The 27847-nt window shown below is 38.7% G+C and overlaps 1 protein-coding gene across 2 annotated transcripts in view; it reads right to left on the bottom strand.

The window, feature by feature from the left end:
• Nucleotides 1-27847, bottom strand: part of TPRG1 (tumor protein p63 regulated 1) — a 142206-nt gene that overhangs the window by 54652 nt on the left and 59707 nt on the right. For both annotated transcript variants that reach the window (XM_064366918.1, XM_012448924.2), the window contains exon 4: nucleotides 22627-22803. In XM_064366918.1, coding sequence (XP_064222988.1) covers nucleotides 22627-22803 — 177 coding nt within the window. The remainder of the gene's footprint in view (nucleotides 1-22626; nucleotides 22804-27847) is intronic.

The following is a 27847-nucleotide window of genomic DNA, read 5'->3' as shown; positions in this document are numbered from 1 at the left end:
TGTAAACTATAAAACACATGATTTCATTAGAATCCAAACCAAATGGATTGGGGCATCGGCGTGTGTAAGATGAAGGGCACAAGCACCACATTAGGCTTTTTGACATACCCACTCTTTTAGACTGACCAGATACTATGCAAAGAAGTCGCGTTTTGTCTTTATTTTTACAGATAAGACCAGGACTTACAGGTATGGAGTAGTTAACATGTTGTCATACCACAAGGAAACAAGAATCAGGATTCAAATCCACATTTGTTTGGTTCCCAAGCCAACACTTCATCCCAAAAGCTCACGACATCTCAGTCGTCCATGCCTCTGCAAATGTGTTTAACTTTACATAAGTCACTTTCCCTCTTTGGGTCTTAGAAACTCTCTAAGGTCTTTTCTAGTTCTAGAAATTCCTCTGATGCAAATATTCAAGACTTGAGAAGAAGTTCTTGTGTAAATTCTATCCAAAAATAAACAATGTAAAACTTACGCATGCACAATACCCAAAATATCTAAATTACTTTCTTTTCTATTTTCTGCTACGGCACATTTATCAAGATTTGTCTGAATGTTGGCACCCACTGAGGGCCTTCAGTAAAGAAGCAACATATTCACAGTTTCTTTATGTGCATGTGGGCAAGCTTAAGTCAGACATTTACTATATGCAAGACTCTCCAAACAGCTGCAGATGAAACAGGCATCCTCATAACGTAAGCAGGAGTCAGCCAGTGCTGATAGACAAAGGCCATCATGTGAATAGAGACCGTCTCGACTCTGCACTAAAGTGTGCTGTTCTTCTACCTTTGAACCAACTGATTTTAGAAGACTGCCCATGTATTTGTCTAAAGCCACCCATCTCTTCAAGGCATTATGGTATAGTAGAAAATGTCCTACCTTACCCAGGGATCAAGAGACCCAGCTCTACCATTATTTTCCAAGGACTTTGGTAAGGTGACTTCACCTTCTAGTGGGCCTCAGTTTTTTCCTTTTTAAAATTAAAAGTCAACCGCTCTCCTGCCTTCACTATGAAAGTGTGTGTCGTGTGTGTGTGTGTGTGTGTGTGTGTGTCCAATCAAATAATGAGCAAGCAAAGGCCTTGCAGATTCCAGGATGCGAACGTATTATGAGCATAAAAGTAGAAATGACATTTAGGTTTTTGCTGCCTGCTATATTATTATTACTATTATTATTTTGAGTAGCCTCACGGTAGGAAATAAATGTTTTGATGCCATACGGATCTGTGTTTCATCTCAGGAAAAGCACTGGCTAGCTTTGTGGCCTTTCTCTGCTTCACCTTCCTCAGCTGTAAATGGACATAATAGCACCTGATAGTGGTGATATTTGAAGTCACAATCACATATCTAAAGAGCCTAATACATTGTCTCATCCACAGTGGGTATGTAATAAATTATCGTGGCTACTGTATTACTAACCACATTTTTCACATGGTCAGTGACAAACAGCGGGAAAGGAAGGATCTCCCTGCCTGCCAACCCTAGCCCTACCAGTCATTCCAGCTGCGTGCCTCACTTGTGTGGGGACCCGGGCTCCACATTCAGTGCTGACTGAGCCTGGGAACACTGCAGCCTCCAGCGCTGCCCTTCTGATGTGCCACAGGCCACCACTGGAGCACTTCTGCTGCCACCCAGCAACTGCCCAGGGGAACTGCATGGATTTCAGACAAGTGAATTTATTTGAAAATTCTAAGAAGCAATGAAAGGAAACCTTTTTTGAAAGCCTCTTCCTCATCCACAACAATTTACAAAGGCACGAGGACTTAAATGCCAGGATGAGTTCTAATTCAAAACTCCTGACACGGATATCCAGGCACGTTTCCTCCAATATGGTATAATTTCTGTAAAATGATTTTTCTCTTCAGCATGTTATTATTATTTTTCTTAAGAGTGCCCAGAAAGCAGTTTTAAATTATCGAATTTTATTTCTGAAAGAGATTGGACCTTGAAAAACATAGCTAGTCTGTGCTCTCATTACTCTACAGACATACAAAAAAAAAAAAAAAAAATGATCCAGAGAAGAGAAAAGATAGCCAACATCAGGGAGCTTGTTTATGAAAAGTCAAAACTCTATATCTACTCAACCAATGTTCCATTTCCCTGATGTTTCCACAGAGCTGCTTCCCTTTTTCCTGGTGAAATAAAAAGAACCCCCCCACCACCAAAAAATGCTAGAACTTGCAGATTTAGGTCAATGAACAAACTCTAGTTGTTTACCCATCTTTAAGCTCCGCTCTCAGCTTTGCCATTGGAGCTCTTGACCACAGTCCCCTAAGACCTCAGTTTATATCTGTAAAATGAGGGAGATTGAAGCAAACACTCAAATATCCCTTGTGGCTCCAGAAGCTTGTGTTTCTTCTCACCTACTTTTATTTCTTGAATTATATTTATAGCACCTTGGAAGGATCTAAACACATCATAATTAACAGGCCTTTTTTCTGCAATAAATCAGAAGAAACAAATCCTCTGCCAAGTATCTCAGCACACCTGCCATTCCTCCAGAAGAGTTCTCAGGAAACACACCCTGCACAGCTCTGGGACTCAATACAATCTCTTGAATATGCCTCTTTCTACTTGTATTTAAACTGGTGGTCGTGAGTAGGTCTCCCCTCTGTGAAGTGATCTACCTCAGCAAATATTATTACAGCCCCTAATGAAAAAGGATTCAAAAAGTAAGAAACAAAAACAAAATAATATGTGGCTGGGGATTAAAAGAAGTTTTAGAAAATCATGGAGACAGAGAGTCATAGTTTATGACCTTGAGACCACACATTGTTATGGAAAATGTATGTTTAGAATGGATTTTGCTTATGTTTTGCCTGATGCCTTTTTTTTTTTTTTTTTTTTTTGGCTGTATGCTTTAATTCTTGTTTTGTTCTTTCTTTTTAAAAAAGAAAAAAATTCAGATTGTTAACTCATGTATTTCTAAAGACAGATGTTCCCCAAACAGTTACACATTTAATTGAGTCTTAATATCCCATTTACTGGAGGAAAGTATATAAAATAAGAGGGTTCTCCTCATTGAGAAATATAAAATCTAAATTGACAAGGCTTGAAAAGTCAACAGTCCATATTTACAAGGAGTGAGAGCAAAGAGCACCCTAATGCCTGAAAAATCCAAATTCTCTAGCTTCCTAGATTCTGTACTTTGTGCTTCAGATTCCAGAAAAGATCCAGCTCTTTTTTGGAGAACTGATTCCTTTCTTTCTTAAAAGCCAAACCTCTGACATACATTCCATCTGTATTTCAGAATCTTGCCATTATGACAGTAAAGACCGGGAACGCTTCCCCAGAAGAAATGCAACGTCTCTAGCATTGATGAGTTTTGTTGTCATTTGGAGAAACAAACTATTATAGAACCTCAAGGTGGGTAACCATCACACGAAGTGTGTCATAGTGAGTACAGCATAAATGTTGGCGCCCTTCTCAGACATTCCCCAACAAGGATAAGATCCTGCCCTCTGCAGGAATTCTTAGGCAACAGCTTCCTAAGGAAGTATTTCTCATTTAAATATAACCTCCTGGCAACCAAATATTTATCTGGGAGAAATGGGGAGTGGCCCTGTCCAATCAGGCACCTGGGTTCAGTCCATTACTCAAAAATAACAGGATTGTGGCATTTGGGGAACGCCTCCCCACAGAGATTTGCCAAGAAATAGCTCAGCAATCCCCCACCAGCCACCCATCCTTGTCAACATGCCTTCCTGGGCATTAGAGTGAGTGGACAGCGCCGCACCCAAAATCAAACGCAGGGCATTCTTGGCACAAATCCCCAAAGGCGAAGTCAAGAGTGTACATGACAAAATCCTCGCCTGCTGCCCTGTTCATCACAGCGTGCGATGCAACTTGATCCATGCTGTAGATGGTAGGTCCATAAGCTCCGAGGCAATTCTCTTTCCAGAATTTATCTCCATCCAAGTGACTTCCCTCCACTGAATTCCAAGACCATTAATTAGTATTGTCCATAAGAAGGTGATATTCAAAATCTTTTATGTAACTTCTCATTTCCACACCAAGATCAGGCATCCAATACCTTTTACCAGGACTGACTCAAAGACCTGATCACACTTTTCTCAGCGCTCCACTTGATCCCACATACCACTCCCTGCTCTAATCATTTACTCACTGTTCATTAAGCATACAGCAATGTGCCTGCCACATACTAATGTTGTGCTATAGGCTATAAGGACACAAGGATAAGCCTTCGTGCTCTAAAATCTTTATGATGTCAGTTGGTCAATCAAAATAAATACAACCTCCTATCTTACCATTCAATACCGTGCGTGAGCATGTTCTCCTCTCTTCCTCTACTCTCTCCATTTTCTGTTCACTCAGGAGACTAGTCATGATTACTTAACAACCTTTCACACTTTTGTATCATTCTTCTCGTCTTACCCTTCCTCCAGCTTATATGAGCCACATTTTACCTCTCTACCGAAATTCCTCAGTCTTTTGTCTCTTTAGCAACAATTCCTACCCCTAAAAACGATTACATGGTCTATGCTCTCACAATATATTGCTTATATCTTTATTTTGGTGTTTGTCAGATGATGCTGTATGTGAACACTCGTTTTCTATATATTTTCTCTCCTAGTTCCTAATTAGATCTCAAGCTATTTGAGAGCAAGGCCAATATATAAAGTCATGCATCACTTAACAAAAGAAATGCATCTTAGAAATGTGTCATTAGGCTATTTTGTCAAGGCTACTTTTGGTAGCCTTACACAAGGCTAGCTGGCATAGCCTACTACACACCTAGGCTATATGATACAGAGTATTGCTTCTATGCTAAAAACCTATACAGCATGTTACTGTACTGAAAACTGAAGGCAATTATAACACAGTGGTAAGTATTTGTATATCTAAACATAGGGTACAGTAAAATATGGTATTATAATTTTATGGGAACACCATCATATATGTGGTCTGTGACCGAAACTTTGTGTGGCACACAGCTGTATTTTATCTCTCTTGCCCTAAAGAGACTACTAAACCATTTTCCTCCATTTGTTGAATCACCAAATAAAAAACTATCTCAACTTAACCTTTCCAAGATCTGGGTGCAGCAATATCCAAGTTACCATCAAGGGGAAAAAAAACACAAGGAAAATGTATAATGATGGTAACTATACGATACAGCTGAAACAACTTTTTAACTAGAAAGATAAAGGAATGTCAGCTACCTAATATTCTTAGTTATAAGTTATGCTTTGTTCTAAATCAGCTTCCACTGGTCAATAGGTGTTTTCGGTGGCCATTTATTGGGTTTAAGGTCACTGTTCTGTACACCTGTAGAGTCATCCCATCTTATACATGCCTTCAGCTTGGCCTGAATTGCAAGATACCATCTTGTTCCTATGAGTATTTTTACAAGTGCTTTCTTGATCACAAAAAGTGATCTCCTACCTCCCATTGGCTCTCTTATACCAACTCATCATGTCCCTATTCCTGTCAGAAAACTGGCTCCAGCTCTCTGTTAGTTTGTCACTAACAGGCCTTGAGTTGAGTGAATGATGAACACCCTTTCCTGTTCAACTTACAGCAGACTGTAGTTCTGACTGCCCCATACTGACTCACTAGCTTCTGAGGATATAGCTACCTCTTAACATTTTGTAATACCTTAAATAATACAAATACAGTAACTGACATCTTCCTAACAAAAGCAAAGCAAAGCAAATTGGAAAGTAAAAGGAAACCAACATATTTGGAACACCTATGGCAGTCACCAGTTTGGCACTTCTCATGTGTTCTCACTTAATCACACAACTCCATGGGGTAGATATTATTAATCCTATTTTATAAATAAGTATATGAGCCTCAAAAGAGTTATGTAGCAAAGCCAGTAAGTGACAAGTCTTGGATTGGAACCATGACCATGGCCATGGAATTCTAAACATGAACATTACATCAAACGAAACTGCAACCCTTATCATTCTCAGTCTTTGGGAGTTGGCAGAAACCCTTCTCCTATTCAGTGGCTGTACCAGTTAGGACTCGGTTTGGCTGCAAATAAAAGAAAAATCCTATCTAATGATGAACTGTACATCTCTTCTCATGGTAGAAGACCAAATGTAAACAGTCCAAGAGTGGAAGGGCAGCTTCACAACGTCGTTAGAAAGCCAGACTCCTTCCCGTTCTCCACTCTGCCATTCCTAGTTTTGATCCTCAGATCCAGAGTTCAAGATGGTGGCCAGAGTATTACATCCACGTTACCTACAGAAAGAGTGGGGAGTAGGAAGGAACAGAGAAAAGTGCTTCCTTGCCTTTTAAGGAGTCTTCCCAGAAGGGCCTCCCATTGATTCTTCTTGCCTGAAATTTTCCAGAACTTAGTCAAATGGACAGACTTAGGTTCAAGACAGCCTGAGCTATTCAGTGTTTCAGTCAGGTATATGGCTTCCCCCAATAACTAAGGGATCCTGTTAGAAGAAGGAGATGAGATGATGTTCCTGGGAGCCAACACCATGCCATTAGAATTTAGCAGACACGTCTCCTACTTTGAGGACAAAATTTAAGTTCTAGAGACATAACTTACAAAATTCTAATGTAGAAGGTGAAAGGTAGAAAAAGAAATTTGAGTTTTTCTAATTCATCCCTGTAAACACTCTACAGAGAAGTTCCAGGTTGATGCTTCTTGCCTAGTGGAAGAAGACAGGCCTATCATGTGATGACTCCAACTCAATGCCACTCTTCAGAAGATGGAACTTTCTTTAGTAGCAGCTCCACAACTCACATTGACAACCACACTAAGATGCTGTGACCCTGAACACTGTAAAGGATTATGGCCTTCCTCCCTATTCACATACAAATCAAAACACAAACCATATCAAACCACAAAGCAGAACGTTTTCAAGAACGTTAAACTTCAAATAGCTTCTTTCTAGATTCATACATTTCAAATTTTTGAATAAGCACTTTAAGATTAAATTTCTGTCATTATTTGGTGGCCACGTTTTGCTGTTGGCTTGCCCCCGTGCTTATCTTCCTGCTGGGTGACCTAGCACTGGTTACGATTTTTCTTGGCTTTCAGTTGCACCCAGGGATTCTTAGGCTGAATGTTATGAATTGCAGAATTATTTCTAAAAATAATGATTCATTCAAAGAAGAAAAATACTGTGGCATTTTTTTCTTATTTACTGACAGATATTTGGGGAAGGAAGGGATAAGAAATCAGGAAGTTACTATTTAGGAAGACAACAACCTAGGCCCTTGTTCAATAACTTCTCACTTTACCTTCTACCTAACAAAAATTGCCATGCTTTGTGTATGTGTGTTTTAAATCTTTTTGGTGAAATAAACACTCCATTGGAAAAAAACTCTAGTAGTCAGAGACCTAAATGAAGAATAATTTAACTACTTCCTTCCACGTGAAGTCTTTTTAAGAGAGAGTGAAAAGAGGAATGATATGAAAAAAAAAAAGAGAAATATGAACTGTATAGGTGGGTCCAGGAAATTTGAACTAAGGAAAAGAGTAGGAGGAGAAAAACAGGAGAAAGAAAAGGAGTATGTCAGTTGAACCTGGAAAAATAGATCAGACACCAGCTTTGGTCTATCTTCCCATATCTCATTTCATCCTTCCCTTGGGCCTATAAAATACATGTACAAATGGTAAATTTTCCCAAAGCAAAAGCTCATTGTACTTCTTGCCTGCTGACAAGGGGTTCTTATTTTTTTGTGTTTCGTGGAACAAAATTGGAACTAAGGTTATAAAATCATGGTTAATCATTGACCCAAGAAGGGGCAGAGACTTAAAGGAATTTAACCCATTCCATGTTACAGAGGAGTAAACCGAGGCTCTGAGAAAGGGAATGACTTTCTCAAGAAGACACAACACATTGGAGGGAGAATTGGAATGATAATTCAAATTTTCTTATTTCCAGTTGAGGTGGAGAGTTCTTACTGCATTTCTATACAGTTGCCCTCACTTAACTAAAATTAAAAGGGTAGGTACTATTCTTGATCAGAGCTAACGAGCTAAAAAGAGCACTTCCCACCTCCTACCCTGCCCCTCCATGCCTTTACCTGAACAAACTACCTCCCAATAACCCTGCTACCTCCATTTCTTAAACTGAAATACTTCTCAAGAAGTCCTGCAACCTTCACAGGTCTCTTAGTTTGGAGCGAAATATCATAGCATCAAGATGCACTTCTGATTTTAATCCCTTAAATCTTTCCATCATCACTGAAAAAGCCCTGTGTTTATATAATTCCATTCCCCAAGAAACCCAGGGTGATTTATGGATATAATCTCATTACACAATAAGTAATTATCCTAAGACATAAGTGGGCAATTTGATTTACTTTATACACTGAATCAAACCCATTTCTCAGCAATTCCAGAGATGTCTCCACAGTTTGTAGTAAGCGCTTTCAAACTAGTTTTAACTGTGAACCCCTTTACACTTTGGTGAATGCCAGTGAAAGCAACAGATAAAAGCAGAATTATTGTAGCTCATCCAAAATGGCCATAGCTCATCAACACCTAAATACAAAATTAATCTCCACTTTGGTATCCTTTAGTTTCTTGGAATCCAGCAGGTCCAAGTTGTGCTGGCCTATTTACAGTTCCTCGGAGGCACCAGGCTCTCTCTATTCTTCCCTCTCCCTGAAACACTCACTCCATAACCCCCTTCACCTCCTTAACTCTCAGTCATCATTCTGATCACAATACCACAATTTCTTCCTCAGGAAGGTCTTTCCTGATCTTTCCCCCTGCAATTTGGGTCAGAATCCTGTCATAAAAACTGACATCCTGAAAGTGGCAGGCTTGCTCTAAGACAGCTTCTAATAATGCCTACTACCCAGTCTTCACGCCCTTCTGCAAGAGCCTCCCCAGGAGTGTGGGCTGGACTTTAGTGACTCGCATCTATGACACCGAATGTGGCAGGAGTGCAGAGATGTCATTCCCGGGATTAGGTTACCAAAGCCTGTGGCTTCTATTTTGCTCAACGTCTCATTCTGTCTCTTGCTCTCTCTCTCACCTCCTCTGAGGGAAGTTCACAGCCATGTTTTCAGCAGCCTCATGGAAAGGCCCACATGGCAAGGAACTGATACCTCTGGCCAGCTGCCAGCAAGGCCCTGGGCCTGCCAGCAGCTGTGTGCGTTTGAAAGTGATCTTCCCCGCAAGATGAGCCCTGAGATGCCACAACCCCAGTGACACCACTTTGATTGAAGCCTTGTGGCAGGACCCAACTAGGCCATATCCATATTCCTGACCACCAAACTGAAGAATAATCAATGTTTTTTTTATTTTTACACTACTAAGTGTTAAGGTAAGTCGAAACATAGCAATAGATAATTCACACATCCCATGTAACTTTCCTTCAAAGCACTTAACCACTCTTGCAGTTTTGTGCTTATCAGGCATGATTATTTCACAACTGTCTTCTTGCCCCATGACTGTCAGCTGCATGAGAGCAGAAATTCTGACTCTCTGAGCACAATGGAACCTTACTGCCCAGCCCAGCACCTGGAACATAGCAAGTGCTCAGTTGATGAGTGTTGAGTGAATAGTTTGTCTCAACCGGCCTCTCTTCCCATACCCTCTCAGGCACCCATAATAATGAGCACGAAGGGCATCCTCCACTGGCAGGCTTACAGTTGGTCCTCTTCCCTTCCTCTCCCACACCAGAAAAACCCAATCCAGTCATTTCAAAGACGCTACTTCTGACAAGTCTTCTCACACCCATGCCCTCCTTTTCTCAACCAGTGGCTCAGTTCAAGTCCTTATAATTTCCCAACTCTACTATCACAGAATTTCTTCCCTAGTGGGCCCTTTTGCCCAGTTTCTCTTTTCTTCAAACTATCTCTTATTATTGTTACCATTCTTATCTTTCCAAAACGCTTCAACAATCTCGTATCCTAATATGACTAAAACCCAAATTCCTCAAACTATCCTTCAAAACTGTTCAGAAACTTTCACCATGTTTTCCCAGCAGCTGGGGCCCAGACACCGGGAGATGTCACCTGAGCACCCTAGTTGGGCATTTGCTTATGCTTGCACTGTCCTGCTTTCCCTCTTTCTCCGCCCAAGTTTGGCTCATCCCATAATGAACTGCTCAGATTCTACCTTCTCTATGAGACCTCCCCATATCTCCCAGTAGCGATTCTCCCCGTCTCCTGTGCCCATGACGCTGCTGGTTTTCTGCTGGAGCCCTAACCAAAGCCTGCTCTGGGCTAAAGCATGTGTGTACATATGTCTGCTTCCCTGTGAGACTGTGAACATCTTGGTAGCAGAGGCTATGTTTTGCCACTCTGTCATATACAATGGCTTCCACATGGCCAAACCTAGGAAGGACTCTGAATGTAATCAAATTACTGCTTAGAAAGAACATACATTTAAGAGAGCTGCCTTCTATTTGCAAAATGCTGCTGGGAGGGAAGATTATTAAGTCAATGCCTTTTTTTTTTTGTTAAAGCAAAGACCACAAACCACCTCTGAAGCCAAGAAAAAGACGTGATTAGAGGGAAATACAGCAGTGCCTTTAATTCTCCACTGACTTTGGAAAAACAACAAAATGCCAGCTTCCACCAGATTATTTCTTCTTAATTAAAAGTTAGCCAGATTTCTTTTAAAGCACTCAATTTTCTGGTCAGGTCAACAAAAAAGTAATGAACACCACTCACACCTCCCTCCCCTGTCTTCCTAGCCCCGTTCCTGGAATTATGCAACCCTTGGGGGCGGCATACACTTCAGCTATTTGTTCTGTGTTCATAATTAGATTGTCTAGACAGGAGATGTTGCTGGAGCAATAGGAAAATATTTTACAAGGTGTTCCACAGAACCACACTTATAACAGTGATTAGGACGCACTGACAGACGCGAAGCCAGCAGAATTGGCCTGGGCCACGAGCCGGTTTCACCCAGAGCAGAAGCCCTTTCAAGCTCTCATTTTAGGAAGAGATGCCAAATTGGAGCTCTGAGGGCATGGAGCAGCAGCTTCTTGGCCTTTAGATCCGAGAAAGCAAGGCTGAGATAACAGAACGATGTCTGGGATGCCCTCCTTCCTCCCTCCACCTGCTGACACTAAGTCAACGGGAGGCAGATGGTAGTGGCTGCTTTCCCCAGCATCTCTCCAAAAGGATGTACAAAGGCCAAAGAAAGCAGTTTCCTGAACCTGGCTTCAGCAGGCCTATCCCTTATATTTTGCAGAATGCAAATCTAAACAGCATCGAGAGATATATATGCAATGCCTTCTTTTGCAGGGAGATATTTCTTGGCCTGACCTCCCCACTCAGCTTTTGTTGGCATATCAATATGACAGCAACAATATTTTCCAGCAGAAAACCTCTTAAGAGATATTTTTCACAGGAGGAATTGATGAGGTAAAATCATTTAGCCCTCTAAGATGAATGGCTTTTGGAAAACTGCTATACCAATAGAGTACCACAAGGGTACAGGATTCAATAGAAAGAAAATTAGAGATTTCAGAAATTTAGCAAGAGGAGATTCAGCAAGGGGAGGGGACTTGCATCAGAAAAATGTATCAGGATACAGGTTCCTGAATCCTAAACCAAAGTCTTTCTACCAAAACTATTACATATGCTTGTGTCATTCAAATGCTTACTATACACCAAATAATCTTCTAAGCATTTTACACCTATTATCTCATTGAATCCTCAACACAGACCAGTAAGAGAGATACTATTATCCAACCCTCCTCCCCCTAGTTTACAAACAAAAAGACTGAGCCATGGATTAAGTCACTTGCTCTAGGTCACCCAGAGGCAGATCTAGTTTGACTCCCAGTCAGCCCGACTTCAGAACAGGCTCTTTAAGCCTTAAACTGTCTATATCCTACCTCCTTATTACAGAGTTCAGGCACATGATCAAGGTGGAGGAGGATCTGCATTCAGAGGATTTCATGTTTCAGATTCTCCCATCATCTGTTTCCACAATTACATAAAAGTCACTCAAACACTCAGAATCTCAGTTCCTTCACTGTTGTTTCTTTTGGGGATAAGAAACAAATGGGCTGGACGTGGTGGTTCACATCTGTAATCCCAGCACTTTGGGAGGCCCAGGCGGGTGGATTACCTGAGGTCAGGAGTTCGAGACTAACCTGGCCAACATAGTAAAACTCTCTACTGAAAATACAAAAACTTAGCAGGGTATGGTGGTGGGTGCCTATAATCTCAGCTTCTTGGGTGGTTGAGGCAGGAGAATCACTTGAACCCCGGAGGTGGGGGTTGCAGTGACCCAAGATCACACCACTGCATTCCAGCCTGGGTGACAGAGCAAGACTCTACCTCCAAAAAAAAAAAAAAGAGTTGACAAGTAAATATAGATTTGTTTTAAAACTCTTTCAATGAAAATTTTATTTTAGGGCTTTAAAAATTAGAAAGCACTGTCACAGCCATCATTTAAATCTAAAATTATCCTATGAGTTAGGCCTGGCAGAGATTTATATTATTGACATTTTATAGATTGGAAATTGAGAACCTCCCCTCCAAATTAAAGTAAATTGTCCAAATTCAAATAGCAGGAAAATGCTGTGGTTAAAATTAGTCATAGCTTTAAACCTGTGGTTAACTGTCACAGAATCACAGTCTTCCTCTCCTTTGTCTACCTTTCTGGGAGGTTATAAACACAATAGGATTATGGAAATTGGTTTCTAATTAAAATCTTGGAATAAATCCAATTATGATAGAGCTAAGATTTAAGGCTCCCATTTCAGATAAGCAACAATAACAAGAAAGCTATGTACTAGCAACTAGTTACCCTGAAGGATAAACCAGGCCTTTCACTATGTCCTGGTTCCGTCTCTGGTGAATGCTCTAATCCAGAGAGGATCTGCCTTCATTTCACACAAATCATCCCCAGCCTTTAGTTGTCCCTTGCCCTCACCCCTTTCCTTCATATTAAGCCAAAAGCAAACCGAATAAAACAAAGGTATGTTTTATTAAGTACTAGTACGTGGGATATGCTGGCACTCGTTCTGCTAAGTTCTGATAGTGCTCTTCTTGACCTCTTAAGAGGAAGTTACAGTAACAGAGAGGAGCACACGGAGAGGAAGGAAGAAGAGAAAAGACCAAAAAAAGAAAAAAAAACAACCATAGGCAAGGAAAGCGAGAAAGAGAAGTAGAGGGAGGGAAGAGAAGAGGGGAAGAGAGGCAAGAAGAGAGAGGAAGATAAAATATTATATATCCAAAGGAAAAAACACTGGACAGAGAGTCAGAGGAACAGATTTTAAGGCCCTTGATCAATAGCTGATGATGCATGAATCCCTGAACAGCTTTTAGTCTCACATTTCTCCCCTGTAAGATGTAGTCAATCAGCGCTGCCTTTTTCTGGGTGTTGAAGGTCAAATAGCACAGGAGAGGTGAAGACACTTGAAAACAGCATCGACATTACCACCTACAGCTAGTGGGTACTAAGATTAAATCATCATCGCAGTTTTTAACTTTTTTCACGAGGGAATTTGCTCAGACTTTGTCCAGGTTTTCCTTTGGAGTCAGCTTGCCATTATGTAGCAGCTGATTTTTCCTTGCCTCTTACTCTTTTCTCTGCCTGCTGCTGCTTTACCTTTGACCTTATAATGGTGACTTAATGCCTGAGAAGGGCCAAGTGAGTTAGAAGCAAAGATAACAATCAAATTAGTCTACTTAGTTCCATGTTAACAAAAGCTTTAATCTGGAGGGGGAAAAAAATCAGAACCTGTTAACACTTGAAATCTATAAGGCACATTACAAAGTGCCTTCAAGTTATGTCATTAGAGACTAACAATAAGACTCTTAATGAAGCAGAATGATGATTAATATCACCTTTTAATAGATGAACAAATGAAGTAACAGTTGTAAAACTGGGACTAGAACCCGGGACTCCTCTGCCAGTGCCCTAATATGGATGTTTGCTGAAAACTCCTGAGCAGTACATAAACAACCATCGCTTCATCAGGGTATGTTCCTATGCCAGGGTGCCCAGAGAAAGCCCTTTAACACTTAACAGATGCCAGCTGCTGGCACAGGCTTCCTCACCGTAACCGCAGGATGCAAATCTGGATAAGCTGCACAGGTTAATTAGGAGGGCTGGAATTACATCAGCCCCCAGTGGTAACAATTGGGTGCCTCATGAGAAATACAATATTCCGTGAAAAATTAAAGTTTCTTTGGTAAAACTAATGAGAGAAGGGAGACTAAGGGTGAGATTTTGTGGGAATGATACGCAAATTTTTCATCTTTTAGATTGGAGGTTTAATGAACGCTAAGATAGCACATAAAGCGGAAGCATTTTATCTAAATAGATAACCATTAAAGTAACTAATAGTGATCATTATGAGCAACTTAAAAGAAAGAATGATATAGAAGTAGAGAAATAAGAGGAAGGAATTGGGATGTTCTTGTAAACAGGTTTATATCAGGGAGTCAATGGATAATATACAAAAAAGACTAAAACTATTCTGTTACACCACCAGTGAAAGAGAAACCTATGATTATTATATTAGAAGAAAATGCACTCAATGAAAAGCAAAGGTAATTTATTTTTAAAATATAGCAATATGAAAATCAAAATGATATAATTAAGACCATAACTGTCATATTAATATAAGTAAACAGGTTAATCTTACCTATTAGAAGAAAAAGACCCCAAGATTGGATCACAAAGTGAACTTAAATTATATGACGTATGCAAGTACACATCAAAAACAAAGATAGTCAAAACGCTTGAAGTAAAAATAGGCAAAGATATACCAAGAAAATTCAAAGAATAAGAACGTAAGGTTTGCAATATTCATCAGGAAAGGCATTAAGGTAATTAAACTCTATAATGAAAAATATTACATCTAAAGTAAAGATTCAACATCTATAAATGTTTCTACAAAAAATACAATACCAACATTCACATAAAGTCACAAGAGTAAAACATATCCACCACACTAATAAAAAATTTAATTTTCTTATCTCAACCTATGATGAATAAAGTAGCCATATGCATATAACGTTACATCTATATAACTAAATATAGTAATATATAGAACATTTATTACTAAATAGACAAAGATAGAGTACACCTAAATAACACAAAAATAGTAGATCTCAGTACCACTTATGAAACTCTATACATAGAACTCTGTATGTATGGTATACTAGTCTCACTACCACTTATAAACTCTATATGTAGAACTCTGTATGTATGATACACTAATTCCAAAAACAGATAAAGTAGTATAACACAGATATGCTAATTCCAAAGAGAGAGAAAGTAGAAAGCAGAGAGAGCACATTTAAGTATTTAAGAAATTGACAAAATATTGGCAATTTAAAGGTAAACATATTTAGTGATTTCCAGAGAGTGAAAAGAGTAAGAGAAGACATTCTCTGAACACAATGTAATAAAACTATACAGTAATAACAACATTTAAGAGCATAAAAGTTCAAATTTCATTAAAGTTACTTCAATCTATTCTCAGTTCAAAGAAGAAATGAACAAACAATAATATTGGGATATATGAAATATAATAAAAACTACTATGTATCTGAAAAAGCCACACTAAAGAAAATTTAATAATCAGCTTACATATCTCACAAAAATAACCATAAATGAATTAAAATTTCAAGTGAAGAAGTTATAAAATGCAAGATATATATACAAATATAGCATTAAGAAATAATACAGATAAATATAGAAAATAGTGAATGAGAGAAAAAAGAATTATATTATGAACCAGTAAACCCCAAAGAAGTAGTACTTTAAAATCTATCAATCCAACCCTCAGCTAATCAAATCCCCACACAAGGAAGAAAGTTATTATCTGCAAAATAAACTTTTATTATTACTTTAATTACCTCTTTTAGACTTTCTCAATTCAATGAATATTTACAAACCTGAACAAAACTAAGTGATTTTCTAATAAGACATAAATAACAGAAACTTATAATAAAATAAATAAAAAAATTTAAACATGCCAGTGCTATACAGAAAATTAAGAAAGTTGTAGTGTTTATCTTCCTTTAAAAGCATGAGGGTCAGGCATTTTCATAGGTGAAAAACAACAAACTTCTAAGTAACAAATAAAGCTATTTGTTTATTTAATAAAGTCAATAGAGAATAAAGAGAAACTAGTTTTTCAGAGAATTATCTAGCATTGAAATGAAACTTACATGGCTAGCCCAATTAAACTTATGAATATTAATACAAAAACCTATTAATACTTGCAATTAATATTCAATAGCATATTAATAATTATATACTAATTCCAGGTAGTATTCATAAACCTTGAACATGTCAAAATGTTTCAATAATAAGAAATGTGTGACATAATTCACCATTTTAAATTAAACCTAAGGAGAAAAGTAAATATATGATCATCTTCAAAGATGTTGCAAAAACATTTGATAAAATTTAGTGACTATGCATAGGTTCCCAGCAGACCACTTTTCCTGAAAATATCAACTTGAAATCCTGCAGACATAATTGATAAGTAAATAAAACTCTCTTCCTCTTCCCACTTTGCCAAAACAACAACAACAAAAAGCTACCTGAAGACTTGGAGAGTAAGTAGCCTCCACAATTTCAAGGAGGAATAAATCCCATAGTATTTTACATACCAAAAAAAAAAAGAAAGAAAGAAAGAAAAAGAAACAAGAAAAATATGAACCACTCTCAAGAAAAGTGACAGTCAACAGAAGCAATCTTGAGATGACCAAGAGGTTGAAATTGTCAGAAAGAACTTTAAAGTAATTATTAGAATTATGCTAAGTTAGGTAAAAGAAATTATGCTCATAAACAATAAATAGATAAAATTTCTTAAGAAAATAAAACATATGCTATAGAACTACATGGATATTTTAAAACAGAAAGGTATAATATTTGAAATTAAAAATACTGGATGGATTTAATAGCAGAATTAAATGACAAAGAAAAATTTCAGTGAACATGAAAATAGATAAAAGAAAATTATCCAAGCTGAAGATAAGTCAGAGAAAAGAATGGAAAAAGATAGAGCTTCAGAGACCTATGGGACAGTATCAGAAAGTCTAACATGCACGTAATTTAAGTACTAGGAAAACAAATAGAAAGAAAGAATGAATTAAAAAGTAATAGCCCCAAACCTCCAAAACTTGTTGAAAGATAAATTTACAGATGTCAGAAGCTTAGATAATCTTAAACAAGATAAATACAAAAAGAAGCACATGTAGAACATCAAAGTCAAATTTCTAAAAACTAAGATAAAGATAAAGATAAAATGTGGAAGCAGCCAGAGAATATAAAGAGGAACAGCAGTTCAAATCATCGTGGACCTCTCATCAGAAATGGAGGCCAAACAACAGTGGAACAACATCTTGAAAGTACCAGAGGGAAAAAAAAAGTAATAATGTCAAGCCAAATTCTATAACTAGAGAAAATACTCCTCAAGAATTAAGACTAAATAAGGGTATTTTCAGAAAGAAAAATTGAGAAAATGTATCACCACTAGGTTATACTACAAGGAATGCTAAAATGTAATTTTTCCTATATAGGAAAAAATGACATTAAAGGGAAACAAGTCTTATGAAGAAATGAAGAATATCATATATGCTAATGTCTAAGTAAATATAAAAGACTATAGTTATCTAAATTTCTTTGAAATACTTGTGATTTATTAAAGCACAAGTTATAACATTATCTTGCAGGTCATGGATTAAAAGCATGATCCAACTGTGTGATTTCTGCAACAAACACACTTTAAATACAAAGACACAAATAAGTAGAAAGTAAATGGATGAAAAACTACATGCTATGTGTATTACTCCCTTTTCATAATGCTATGAAGAAATACCCAAGACTAGGTAGTTTATAAAGAGAAAAGTTTGGTGAAGTCACAGTTATGCATGGCTGGGGAGGCCTAACAATCATAGCAAAAGGTGAAGGAGGAGCAAAGGGACGTTTTACACGGTGGCAAGCAAGAGAGCATGTGCAGAGGAACTTCCCTTTATAAAACCATCAGATATATTGAGACTGTATACACTATCATGAGAACGGCATAGGAAAAATCCACCCCCATGGTTCTATTACCTCCCATCCAGTCCCTCCCATGACACATGGGGATTATGAGAGAAACAATTCAAGATGAGATTTGGGTGAGGACACAGCCAAGCCATATCACTGTGCAAACAGTAAGTATAAAAATGACATAGTGGTTATAATAATATTATATTTTAAAATAAACTTTATAACATAAAATTTTCCAGAGATAAAGAGGAATACTTCATTAATGATAAAAGGCTCAATTCACCAGAAAGACACCAATAACAAACGTGCATCTACCTAATAATAGACTCAAAATTTGTGAGGCCAAAGTTAACAAAATTAAAAAGAAAATTAGAAATGCCAGATGTAGGTGACAGGGGGATGGAGGAAGCAAACCACATTGCCATGTATGTACGTATGCAACAATCCTGCATGATCTGCACATGTACCCCAGAACCTAAAGTACAATTAAAAAAAAAAGGAAATTAGAAAATTCCACAGTGATAGATTTTTGCACTCCACTCAGTAAGTATTAAAAGACTATACAAAACAATCAGTAAAAAATGTATAACCTAAATAGCATTATCAAACATAGTATCCAAATTGATATTTGTAGAAAACTACAAATAAAACTCAAGTGTACGGGCCAGGTGGGTGCAGTGGCACTTTGGGAGGCTGAGGCAGGCAAATCATGAGGTCAGGAGTTCAAGATCAGCCTGGCCAACTGCTGAAACCTTGTCTCTACTAAAAATACAAAAAATTAGCTGGGCGTAGTGGTGGGTGCCTGTAATCCCAGCTACTCGGGAGGCTAAACCAGGAGAATCGCTTGAACCCAGGAGGCGGAGGTTGCAGTGGGCTGAGATCGCGCCACTGCACTCAACTTGGGTGACAGAGTGAGACCCATCTCAAAAAAAAATTCAAGTGTACATGACAAATTCACAAAGATATATCATAATGCACTTTATAAAACAAATCACAAAGTATTAGTAAGGAATGAAATTAAAGACAGTATGCTTTCTAAATTAGAATTAAGTAGAATTAAGATATCTATAAAAACATGAAGTATTTGGAAATTAGCCAATACAACTCATAATGTATCCATAGGTCAAGAGAAAATCACATGAAAAATTTAAAAATATTTCTAAATGATAATAGAAGCACAACATATCAAAATCTCTGGAATGCAGCAAAAGTAGTATTTAAACAGAAATTTATAACTCTAAATGCACATATTAGAAAAGAATGAAAGTTTAAAATCAATAACCTTGTGTTTCCCTTTAAGCAGTTAAAAAAAGAAAAAAAACAAAGTAAACCCAAAGTAGAAGAAAGGAAATAATAAAGAAAAGAGCAGAAATCAACTAATTAGTAATTAGCAAAATAATAGTAAAAATTAACCAAGAAAAAAGCACATTCTTGTTAAAAACCAACAAAATTGATATGATCATAACAGAAAAGAGAGAGAGAGAGAAAGAGAAGACACAGATCACTGATACAGTTTGGATCTGTGTCACCTCCAATTCTCATGTTGAATTGTAATCCATCCCCAATGTTGGAGGTGGGGCCTAATGGAAGATGACTGGATCATGGGGACAGATTTTTCAGGAATGATTTAGTGCTATCCTCTTGCTACCCTCCTCATGATAGTGAATGAGTTGTTGTAATATCTGGTCATTTAAAAGTGTGTAGCACCTCCCCACTTTCTCTCTTGCTCCTGTTCCTACCACTTGAGATGCTTTGCTCCCCTTTTCCTTCTGCCATGATTGGAAGCTACCTGAGGCCTCTCCAGAAAGAGAAGCTGTGATGTTTCTGTATAGCTGGCAGAACCTTGAGCCAATTAAAACTTTTTTTTTTTTTTTTTTTGCCTTTTTTGAGATGGAGCCCATCTCTGTCACCCAGGCTGGAGTGCAGTGGTTTGATCTCGGCTCACTGCAACCTCCACCTCCCAAGTTCAAGCAATACTCCTGTCTCAGCCTCCCAAGTAGTGGGGATTACAGGCATGTGCCACCATGCCTGGCCAATTTTTGTATTTTTAATAGAGAAAGGGTTTCACCATGTTAGCCAGGCTGGTCTCAAACACCTGACCTCAGGTGATTCACTCGCCTCAGCCTCCCAAGTGCTGGGTTTACTGGTGTTAGCCATCAAGCCAAACAAACCTCTTTTTTAAATAAAATACCCAATCTCAGATATTTCTTAATAACAATGAGAGAACATAATAATACAAAAAAATGGTACCAGGAGTAGGGCATTACTATAAAGATACCTAAAAATATGGAAGCAACTTTGAAACTGGGTAACAAGCAGAGGTTGAAAGAGCTTGGAGGGTTCAGAAGAAGACAGGAGGATGAGGAAAAGTTTGGAACTTTCTAGAGACTGGCTAATGGCTGTCACCAAAATGCTGATAGTGATACAGACATCAAAGGCCAGGCTGATTAAGTCTTGAATATAATCGAGAAACTTATTTGGAACTGGAGCAAAGGTCACTTTTGTTACGCCTTAACAAAGAACTTGGCTGCACTGTGTCCCTGCTCTACGTATCTGTGGAACTTTGTATCTAGTAGCAACAGTAAAAATAGATATACATCAATGAGGAACTGGCTAAATAGATTAGGCTTAAGATGTAATATTCTGCACAATTAAAAACGCTGAGATTGATCTATAGATGATTATATAAGTCTTCAAGTTATACCACTGGTAGATATTATAACATGAGGCAGGACAGTTTATGACATGTGCTTTCATTAGGTAAAATAACATGTAATAAATATGTGTGTAGATATATATTTTTAAATGCATACAAGCATATATACACAGGGAGACCTTGATATGGTTTGGCCGTGTCCCCACCAAAATCTCATCTTGAATTGTAACTCCCACCATTCCCACGTGTCATGGGAGGAACCCAGTGGGAGGTGCTGAATTATGGGGGTAGGTCTTTCCTGCACTGTTCTTGTGATAGTGAATGAGTCTCACTAGGTCTAATCATTTTATAAACAGGAGTCTCCCTGCACAAGCTCTCTTCCCTTGTCTGCCACCATGTGAGACGTGCCTTTCACCTTCTGCCATGATTATGAAGCCATCCCAGCCACGTGAAACTGTAAGTCCAATAAACCTTTTTCTTTTGTAAATTGCCCAGTCTCAAGTATGTCTTTATCAGCAGGATGATAATGGACTAAAACAGACCTTTTTATTCTTTTATATTTGTAGACTATTTTAAAATACACGAGAAACTGCTGACTATCCCCCATGGAGAAAAGGCTGAAGAACTGAGGGTCTGGTGTAGAAGAGAGAGTTCCCAAAAATGAACATTTTTGTAATATTTAAATATATATTTTATAATGTGTAATATTCCTATTTAAAAAATCAACCAGTTTTCAAAGCTAATGAACTTAATAAATTAATCACTTCCTGCATCCATGAAAAAAGCAAGTAAAAATAAGTTTTTTATGTCTTATGCATAGTGTAAGGAAAACCCAATCACTTCATCAACTTGTGCTTTTTTCTGTATCTTAAAAAGATTTCAGACCCTATTATGTGCCAGTCCTAATGACAGGTGCTTAAAGGACAACAAAATCAGCATTTGCCCTCAAGGAATTCACAATTCAATGGAAAGACCTCACATTCAGTCTTAGAGGAAGTCTGTTATTTCTCTGGCTTAGATCTAAAACGTTTAGTAAAGGCAGATGCATCCAAGACCATGACAGGAACTTACCCAATTCAGCATTCTCCTCGGTAGACCTCACCAAGTCTTTTGGTAATTGTCAACATCTGTGAAACAGTTGACACACCTCGCCACCCCCATCTCACTGAGCTTTTAGGAACAATCCTAAAGAGACTTTTTATAAGAAGAGCTACTAGCCATTTTGGTTTTATCCACTGAGCTTTACAGAATAGTTTCAATTCCCAGAGGCATTACACTTTTGAGCTACCTATTTGGAATGTTCTTCCCCTTTGGTTCTCCTTCTCTGGCTAACTCCTACCCAATATTAAATATCGGCTCAAGTGTTTCTTCTGAAAGCTCTCTCTGATTATCTGACACACAAATTAGGTCAAGCACATTTCCCCCATGTTCCCACAGCTCTTTCTTCCTTACATTTAACTATTTACTTGTCATGTCCTCACACAAATTTACTGATATGTTTTGGCTGTGTCCCCACCAAAATCTCAACTTGAATTGTATCTCCCAGAATTCCCAAGTGTTGTGGGAGGGAACCGGGGGTGGTAATTGAATCATGGAGGCTGGTCTTTCCCATGCTAGTCTCGTGAAAATAAATAAGTCTCACTGATTTGATGAGTTTATCAGGGGTTTCTGCTTTTGTTCCCTCCTCATTTTCTCTTGTTGTCACCATATAAGAAGAGTCTTTTGCCTCCAGCCATGATCCTGAGGCCTCCCCAGCCATGTGGAGCTGTTAGTTCAATTAAACCTCTTTTTTTGTTCCCAGTTTCAGATATGTCTTTATCAGCAGCATAAAAACAAACGAATATATTTACTTAAAGTCGTGTATGCCTGGAGGCTAACATAGAGTAGGAACTCTACAGTTTGATGATTTCAACTTCAATGATTTCACTATCCTCCCTTGGGTTCTCCCAGCTTACGGTGCCAAACTGAATTTTCGGGTTGTTTTCCCTGCATGTCCATCCCTGCTAGACCACTTCTTCAAGTCTAAGATATATACTCACTTGTCCAGGGACATCCCAGGGAAGGTAAACTTGCCCAGGCAGATGCGATAGACAGCACTCAGAGGAATCCGCTGCAGCTGCACACAACTGAGCATGATGAAGTCGTATTTGCAAATCAAGAGAGTCTTGTCTGTGACCAGCAAAATTCTCTCCTTCTCGTTGTTCCAGTGGTCTATCCTATAAGAATCATCACAGCAAATACAAATGGATAACATAGCCTAGGTTAAAAACAATGGTGTTCACATCTCTCCTAGCACAGAAAACAGTGAAGTCTGATCAACTCAGAAGGGAGAGAGGCTGAGAAATACCTAATACCACACAACTACCCCACTCAGTCTGGTCCTATGACTAAAGAAGGAGGAAAAGTGGAAGATGATGGAGAAACATTTTATCATCTCAGAGTTCAAAGATGGTTGATTGCCCATGATGGAATCCATTAAGGGAAGACCAAGTGTGTGTTGTATTAGCAGTCGACTGACTCATACTTCCCCACATCTTCCCAGTTCTCTAGGAAACATCATGAAGGACATCTTCCCTCATGGACACCAGAAATACCTCTTTGTTCTAGCTGAATCTGCACCACAAAATTTGCTCACTATGAACTAGCCTACACTGATTTCCAGAGGTTGCATTGCTGACTGGAAATAAGTCGAAGACTTGAACACGTCTGCTGTCTTCCAAGTCATCTCATTCCTTCTTGCAGCTCATCCTACCATATCCTTGTGGTAGAAATGTAGCGAAACAGGTGAAGGGAGATTTTTATGAACCTGAGACAAAGTAGACACTAGATAAGCGTTTACTAAATTAATTGACCTCAGGCTTGAGAGCTTTCCAGGACACACATGGAAAATTCTGACTGAGAGTTAAGAATTTCTCCAGCAGACAGAACAGAAAGAAAAAAGCAATTGCTTCTTGTTAAAAGAGTGAACATGGCTCATAATTCCCCAGACTGAGAGCACTTTTGCTGTCTGTCTAATACAGCCTTTAGGATACAGCACTTCGAGATTTATATTAGAATTATCTAGTACTTGTTTTGTTTTCTCTAAAAAACTGCAAAGGTTGATTTATGACCAATTCATGTCTGAATCCTCCCCACACAGAATCAATCTAATGTGTAAATGATATGGGCACCCCATTCCCACCATTCTTCACACAGTCACCACAGTGCAATTCTTAACATATAAAGAGAATGATGTCATTCTCCATTCCTTTTATTAAATACCATCCCCTTGATTTTAGGACCAAATGCAAGGTTCATAACATGGACTACATAGCTGTATAATCTGGTCCCTACCCAGGGTAATCTCAGAGTAGGCTAAAAACACTCATTGTTCAAGTCATGGTTCAAATATCTCATTGAAAGAGGATTTCCTAAACTCCTGTATGAACTTGGCCTCATTGTATTTTATCAAAGCAGACATCTTTTCCTCTTTGCAGCATTTATCACAGTTTGTAGGAAGAAATGAAATAAAAAATGTTTAGCAATGGGTACCATGTAGGCACTGACCGATCAGAATATACACCACAATACCGAAGGTAGGGAAATGCTAATAAGTACAAGCTGAGTAGGCTGAGTATTAACTGTGTGTGTGTGTGTGTGTGTGTGTGTGTGTGTGTGTGTGTGTGTGTTCCATGAGGGCAGAGACTGTGTCTGTTGGGCTATTCACTCCAAACCCTCCAATCAAATAGCCTGCACTAAATACATAACTATTAAGTAGATAAATAAAATCCAGTTATCATCATTTTGGGGGCCTTTTGGGGGTGTGAAGGTGGAGGTGGAAATCTGTAGCTCTATCACTTATTAACTCCGTAATATTGGACTTTTAACCTTTCTAGGTCTCAGGTTCCACGTCTGTGAAATGAAGACAATACTAGTACTCACATCATCAGTTTGGGGAGAAGATGAAAAGAATGATTCTCTGTTAGGGCTTTATAAATTAGCTGTGATTATTGCTGGAAGGGACCTGTGCCACTAAGTGACTTGGGTGACCCAGTCATGTGCCATTTCTCAGTGTAGTGTAAAGACAGATAGGCAAGATGAAGTTAGGAATTGAATCATTGGGAGGACATGCAGGAGAAGCTATGAAGGACAGAAAAAGGGAGACAGAAGAGAGAGAAAGGAGAAGCAGAAAAAGGAAGAAATGAAGGATGAGGTCATTAACTGAGGTTCTAGTATATGCCAGCCATTGTATATTCATAAGTATTACTTCTGTATCTCACCACAACCCTTTGAAGAAGGTGATATCCAAAATCACTCAGCTGGAATACCATAGTAAAGTTTGTGGTATCGAGAAAGGAAATGGCATAAGGTTTAAATATTTGTTCTACGGCTTCCATCCAGTGGATCCTCACCTCCATACAGTGAGACTCACCTCCTCCTCCCCTTTGAGAGAAAGAGGGAATTCTTAATAGTCTGCTTGACATTCTCAGTCTCAGTCAGAAAGAGACGAAGACTAAAATTTCTTATCAGATATCTACATAAACTTCCCTAAATAGATTGCATCTACTTAGCAGGAAGTTATAAGCTGCTGCCTAATAAACCAAACTTGTTTTTAGTCTAAAAAAACTGCAGCTTTTGGTTGAATGGTTTTACTGAAAATGTCAGCACTCCATAATGAGATTTATTTTAAAAGGTAAAGGATTCAGGGGAAAAAAAGGAGGATTCTTTTTAGGAATGAGAGTGCTCTGCTCTGACACAAACTCTGCATAATTTACATGTCAGGAATATCTAAATTCAAGTAAACACACAGGCTTATAAACAGTTTGGGGCCACCATCTCAAGTTCCTGGGTTGTATGTTTGTTTATTTAGATCTCAATCACACTTTTTCCTCTAAGAACTCATAGAGAAACATTAAATTACATATTCCAAATATTAATAGCATTGAGCTTTAAGTGGTAATAACAACCAATATAGGAATCAGAATAAAAATATATCCTGTTTGTACAGCTCATAGAGGTTTACGAAGTCGTTGAATGTCAATATTGTCCTTTAATCTTCACAAGAACCCTTTGGTCTAAATGTTATTACCTTCATATTGAAGACAAAGAACCTAAGGTCCACAGACCCTTCAAATGACTTGTTCAATGTTTTGCACCCAGTGAGCAATGGTGCAGGGACCTGAAACAGGTACTGAGACACAATATCCAGGCACAGTGTTTGCTTTCTCCTCAGTACTACCGACCTTTCAAAATTGAACACTTTCAGTATGGTGTGTAAACAGTAAAACACACCTCTGCAAGAAGCTGATGTGATGAGACTTACCATTCCTGGAGTTGTTCCTTGTAGCAAACTTCTTTTTCAAAAGGACACTCAAGACTGCCTTTTTCCACCCTTGCCCCCTTTCAGTGTTCCCTGTCCTAGGGAAGATCCTTCCGTCCATCCAGTTATTCAAGCTAGAGACCTCAGAGTCATTCGGACTCATCATATTTCCTTACATGCCATGCCAGGTGCTAAAAATTTTACTCCTAATATGTTTGTCAATGCCACCCACTTCTCTCCATCTTCCCCTTCACCATTCTAATTAATCTTTCATCATCTCCTGCCTAGATGATTGCAATCACTCTCTCACTAGGCTTGGGTTACTAGTCATCCAAACCTGGTTTACTTACATCTTCTCTGGCTCCCTCCCTACTACAGTAGGGTGAAGAGACTGGAATCCCACTCCTGCAGAGGGGATTCTTTCAAAAAAGAACAAAAGCAAATCTCATCTTTATTGTCCTACCCTGCCTGGTTTAAAACACTTCAATAGTTCTTGCTCTTTTGAGAAATGACAAAAACATTTAACCTGGTCTAAGAGTTTCTGCACAGTCAAATTCTAACTACTTATTCAATTCCTTCTCAGGCCAAGTCTCTCCACTCCATTTCCTTCACCTTCATTCAGATCCTTGAATTCATCATGCCCCCTCCAACTGAAGGCCTTTGTCCATGCTGTTCCCTCTGCCGGTAACGTTCACGACCTCTGATAGAGCTGAGCTCCATTACCCTTTACTCCAGCAAGCCTTCGCAAACCTCTGTGGCTACTTCTCTTCTTTCGGATACACACTTCCAGACCACACATATTTCCCCTTTATGGCACTTACCTTGGATGCTATTTTATAGTTATTTCTATGATTACATAATTAATGTCTGGCTCCTCTACACTGCAAACTCTGAAAAGACAAAGTCAGTTCTTAGCCTTGTGTCTCCAAGGTTGTAGTATCCAAAACATACTTCTGAAATGAATTACCAAAAAACAAGCTATCCTTGCACGGCACAACATATGTGCAGCTCGTGCCGCTTGGAGAATCCAATTTTCAGGTTTATACAGTGCAGTAGTACCCCGCAAAATAACACATTCCAGTCAATAAACAATCAGTAACATTGGAGAAATGTTCTTGCCAAAATGGTAAGAAAGAGCAGGATACAGAATGTTACCTGTGGTATCCTTCCAATTTTGTATCAAGAACAAAATAATCCACATATCAAAATGTTAGCAGTGATTATTTGTGAGTCGTGGAATTTCAGGTGACTTTTATTACTTTTTATGCTTTTATTTGCCAGAGTTTAATTTTTCTAACAATAAACAAATTAAACCTTTTTGATATGAGAGGTATTTTTAAAATAACATTAAATAGCTTTAGGTTTTCAGCTTAAATGCTATCTACTCCATGGGGCCTTACCCTCACCTCCCCTACCCACAAGTGTCTAATATCTTTCCTCCCTTTAATTAAGCACAAGGCCAGGCATGGTGGCTCAGGCCTGTAATCTCAACACTTTGGGAGGCCGAGGTGGGAGGCTCACTTGAGCCCAGCAGTTCAAGATCAGTCTGGGCAACATAGGGAAACCTCATCTCTACTAACAACCAAAAATAAAAATTAAAAAGTTAGCTGTGTGTGTTGGTCTGAGCCTGTAGTCCCAGCTACTCAGGAGGCCGAGGTGGGAAGATCACTTGAGTCTGGGAGTTCGAAGTCTCAGTGAGCTATGACAGCACCACTGCACTCCAGCCTGGGGCACAGAATGAGGCCCTGTCTCATTCAATCAATCAATCAGTCAATCAATGTGTACATGCCTCTATCAGTGCTTCAGTTGTGGCCCTAATCACCATTTTCTTTAGATTGCAGAGCTTTCTATCCTACCCATTCCTCCCCCAGGCACATTACATGGATGCCCCTCTAAGTGCAGAATCTGTGTCTCCTCGCTGTGCTCAGCAATCAGTCAAAGAGGGAGCAGGGCCTCAGCAA

Source organism: Aotus nancymaae, unplaced genomic scaffold, assembly GCF_030222135.1.
Source record: "Aotus nancymaae isolate 86718 unplaced genomic scaffold, 86718_ANA_hifiasm-v0.15.2.pri h1tg000067l, whole genome shotgun sequence".
In the NCBI taxonomy this organism is placed as follows: Eukaryota; Metazoa; Chordata; class Mammalia; order Primates; family Aotidae; genus Aotus; species Aotus nancymaae.
Note: the sequence above shows the minus strand (reverse complement) of the source record. Positions and strands in the feature narration are given on the sequence as shown.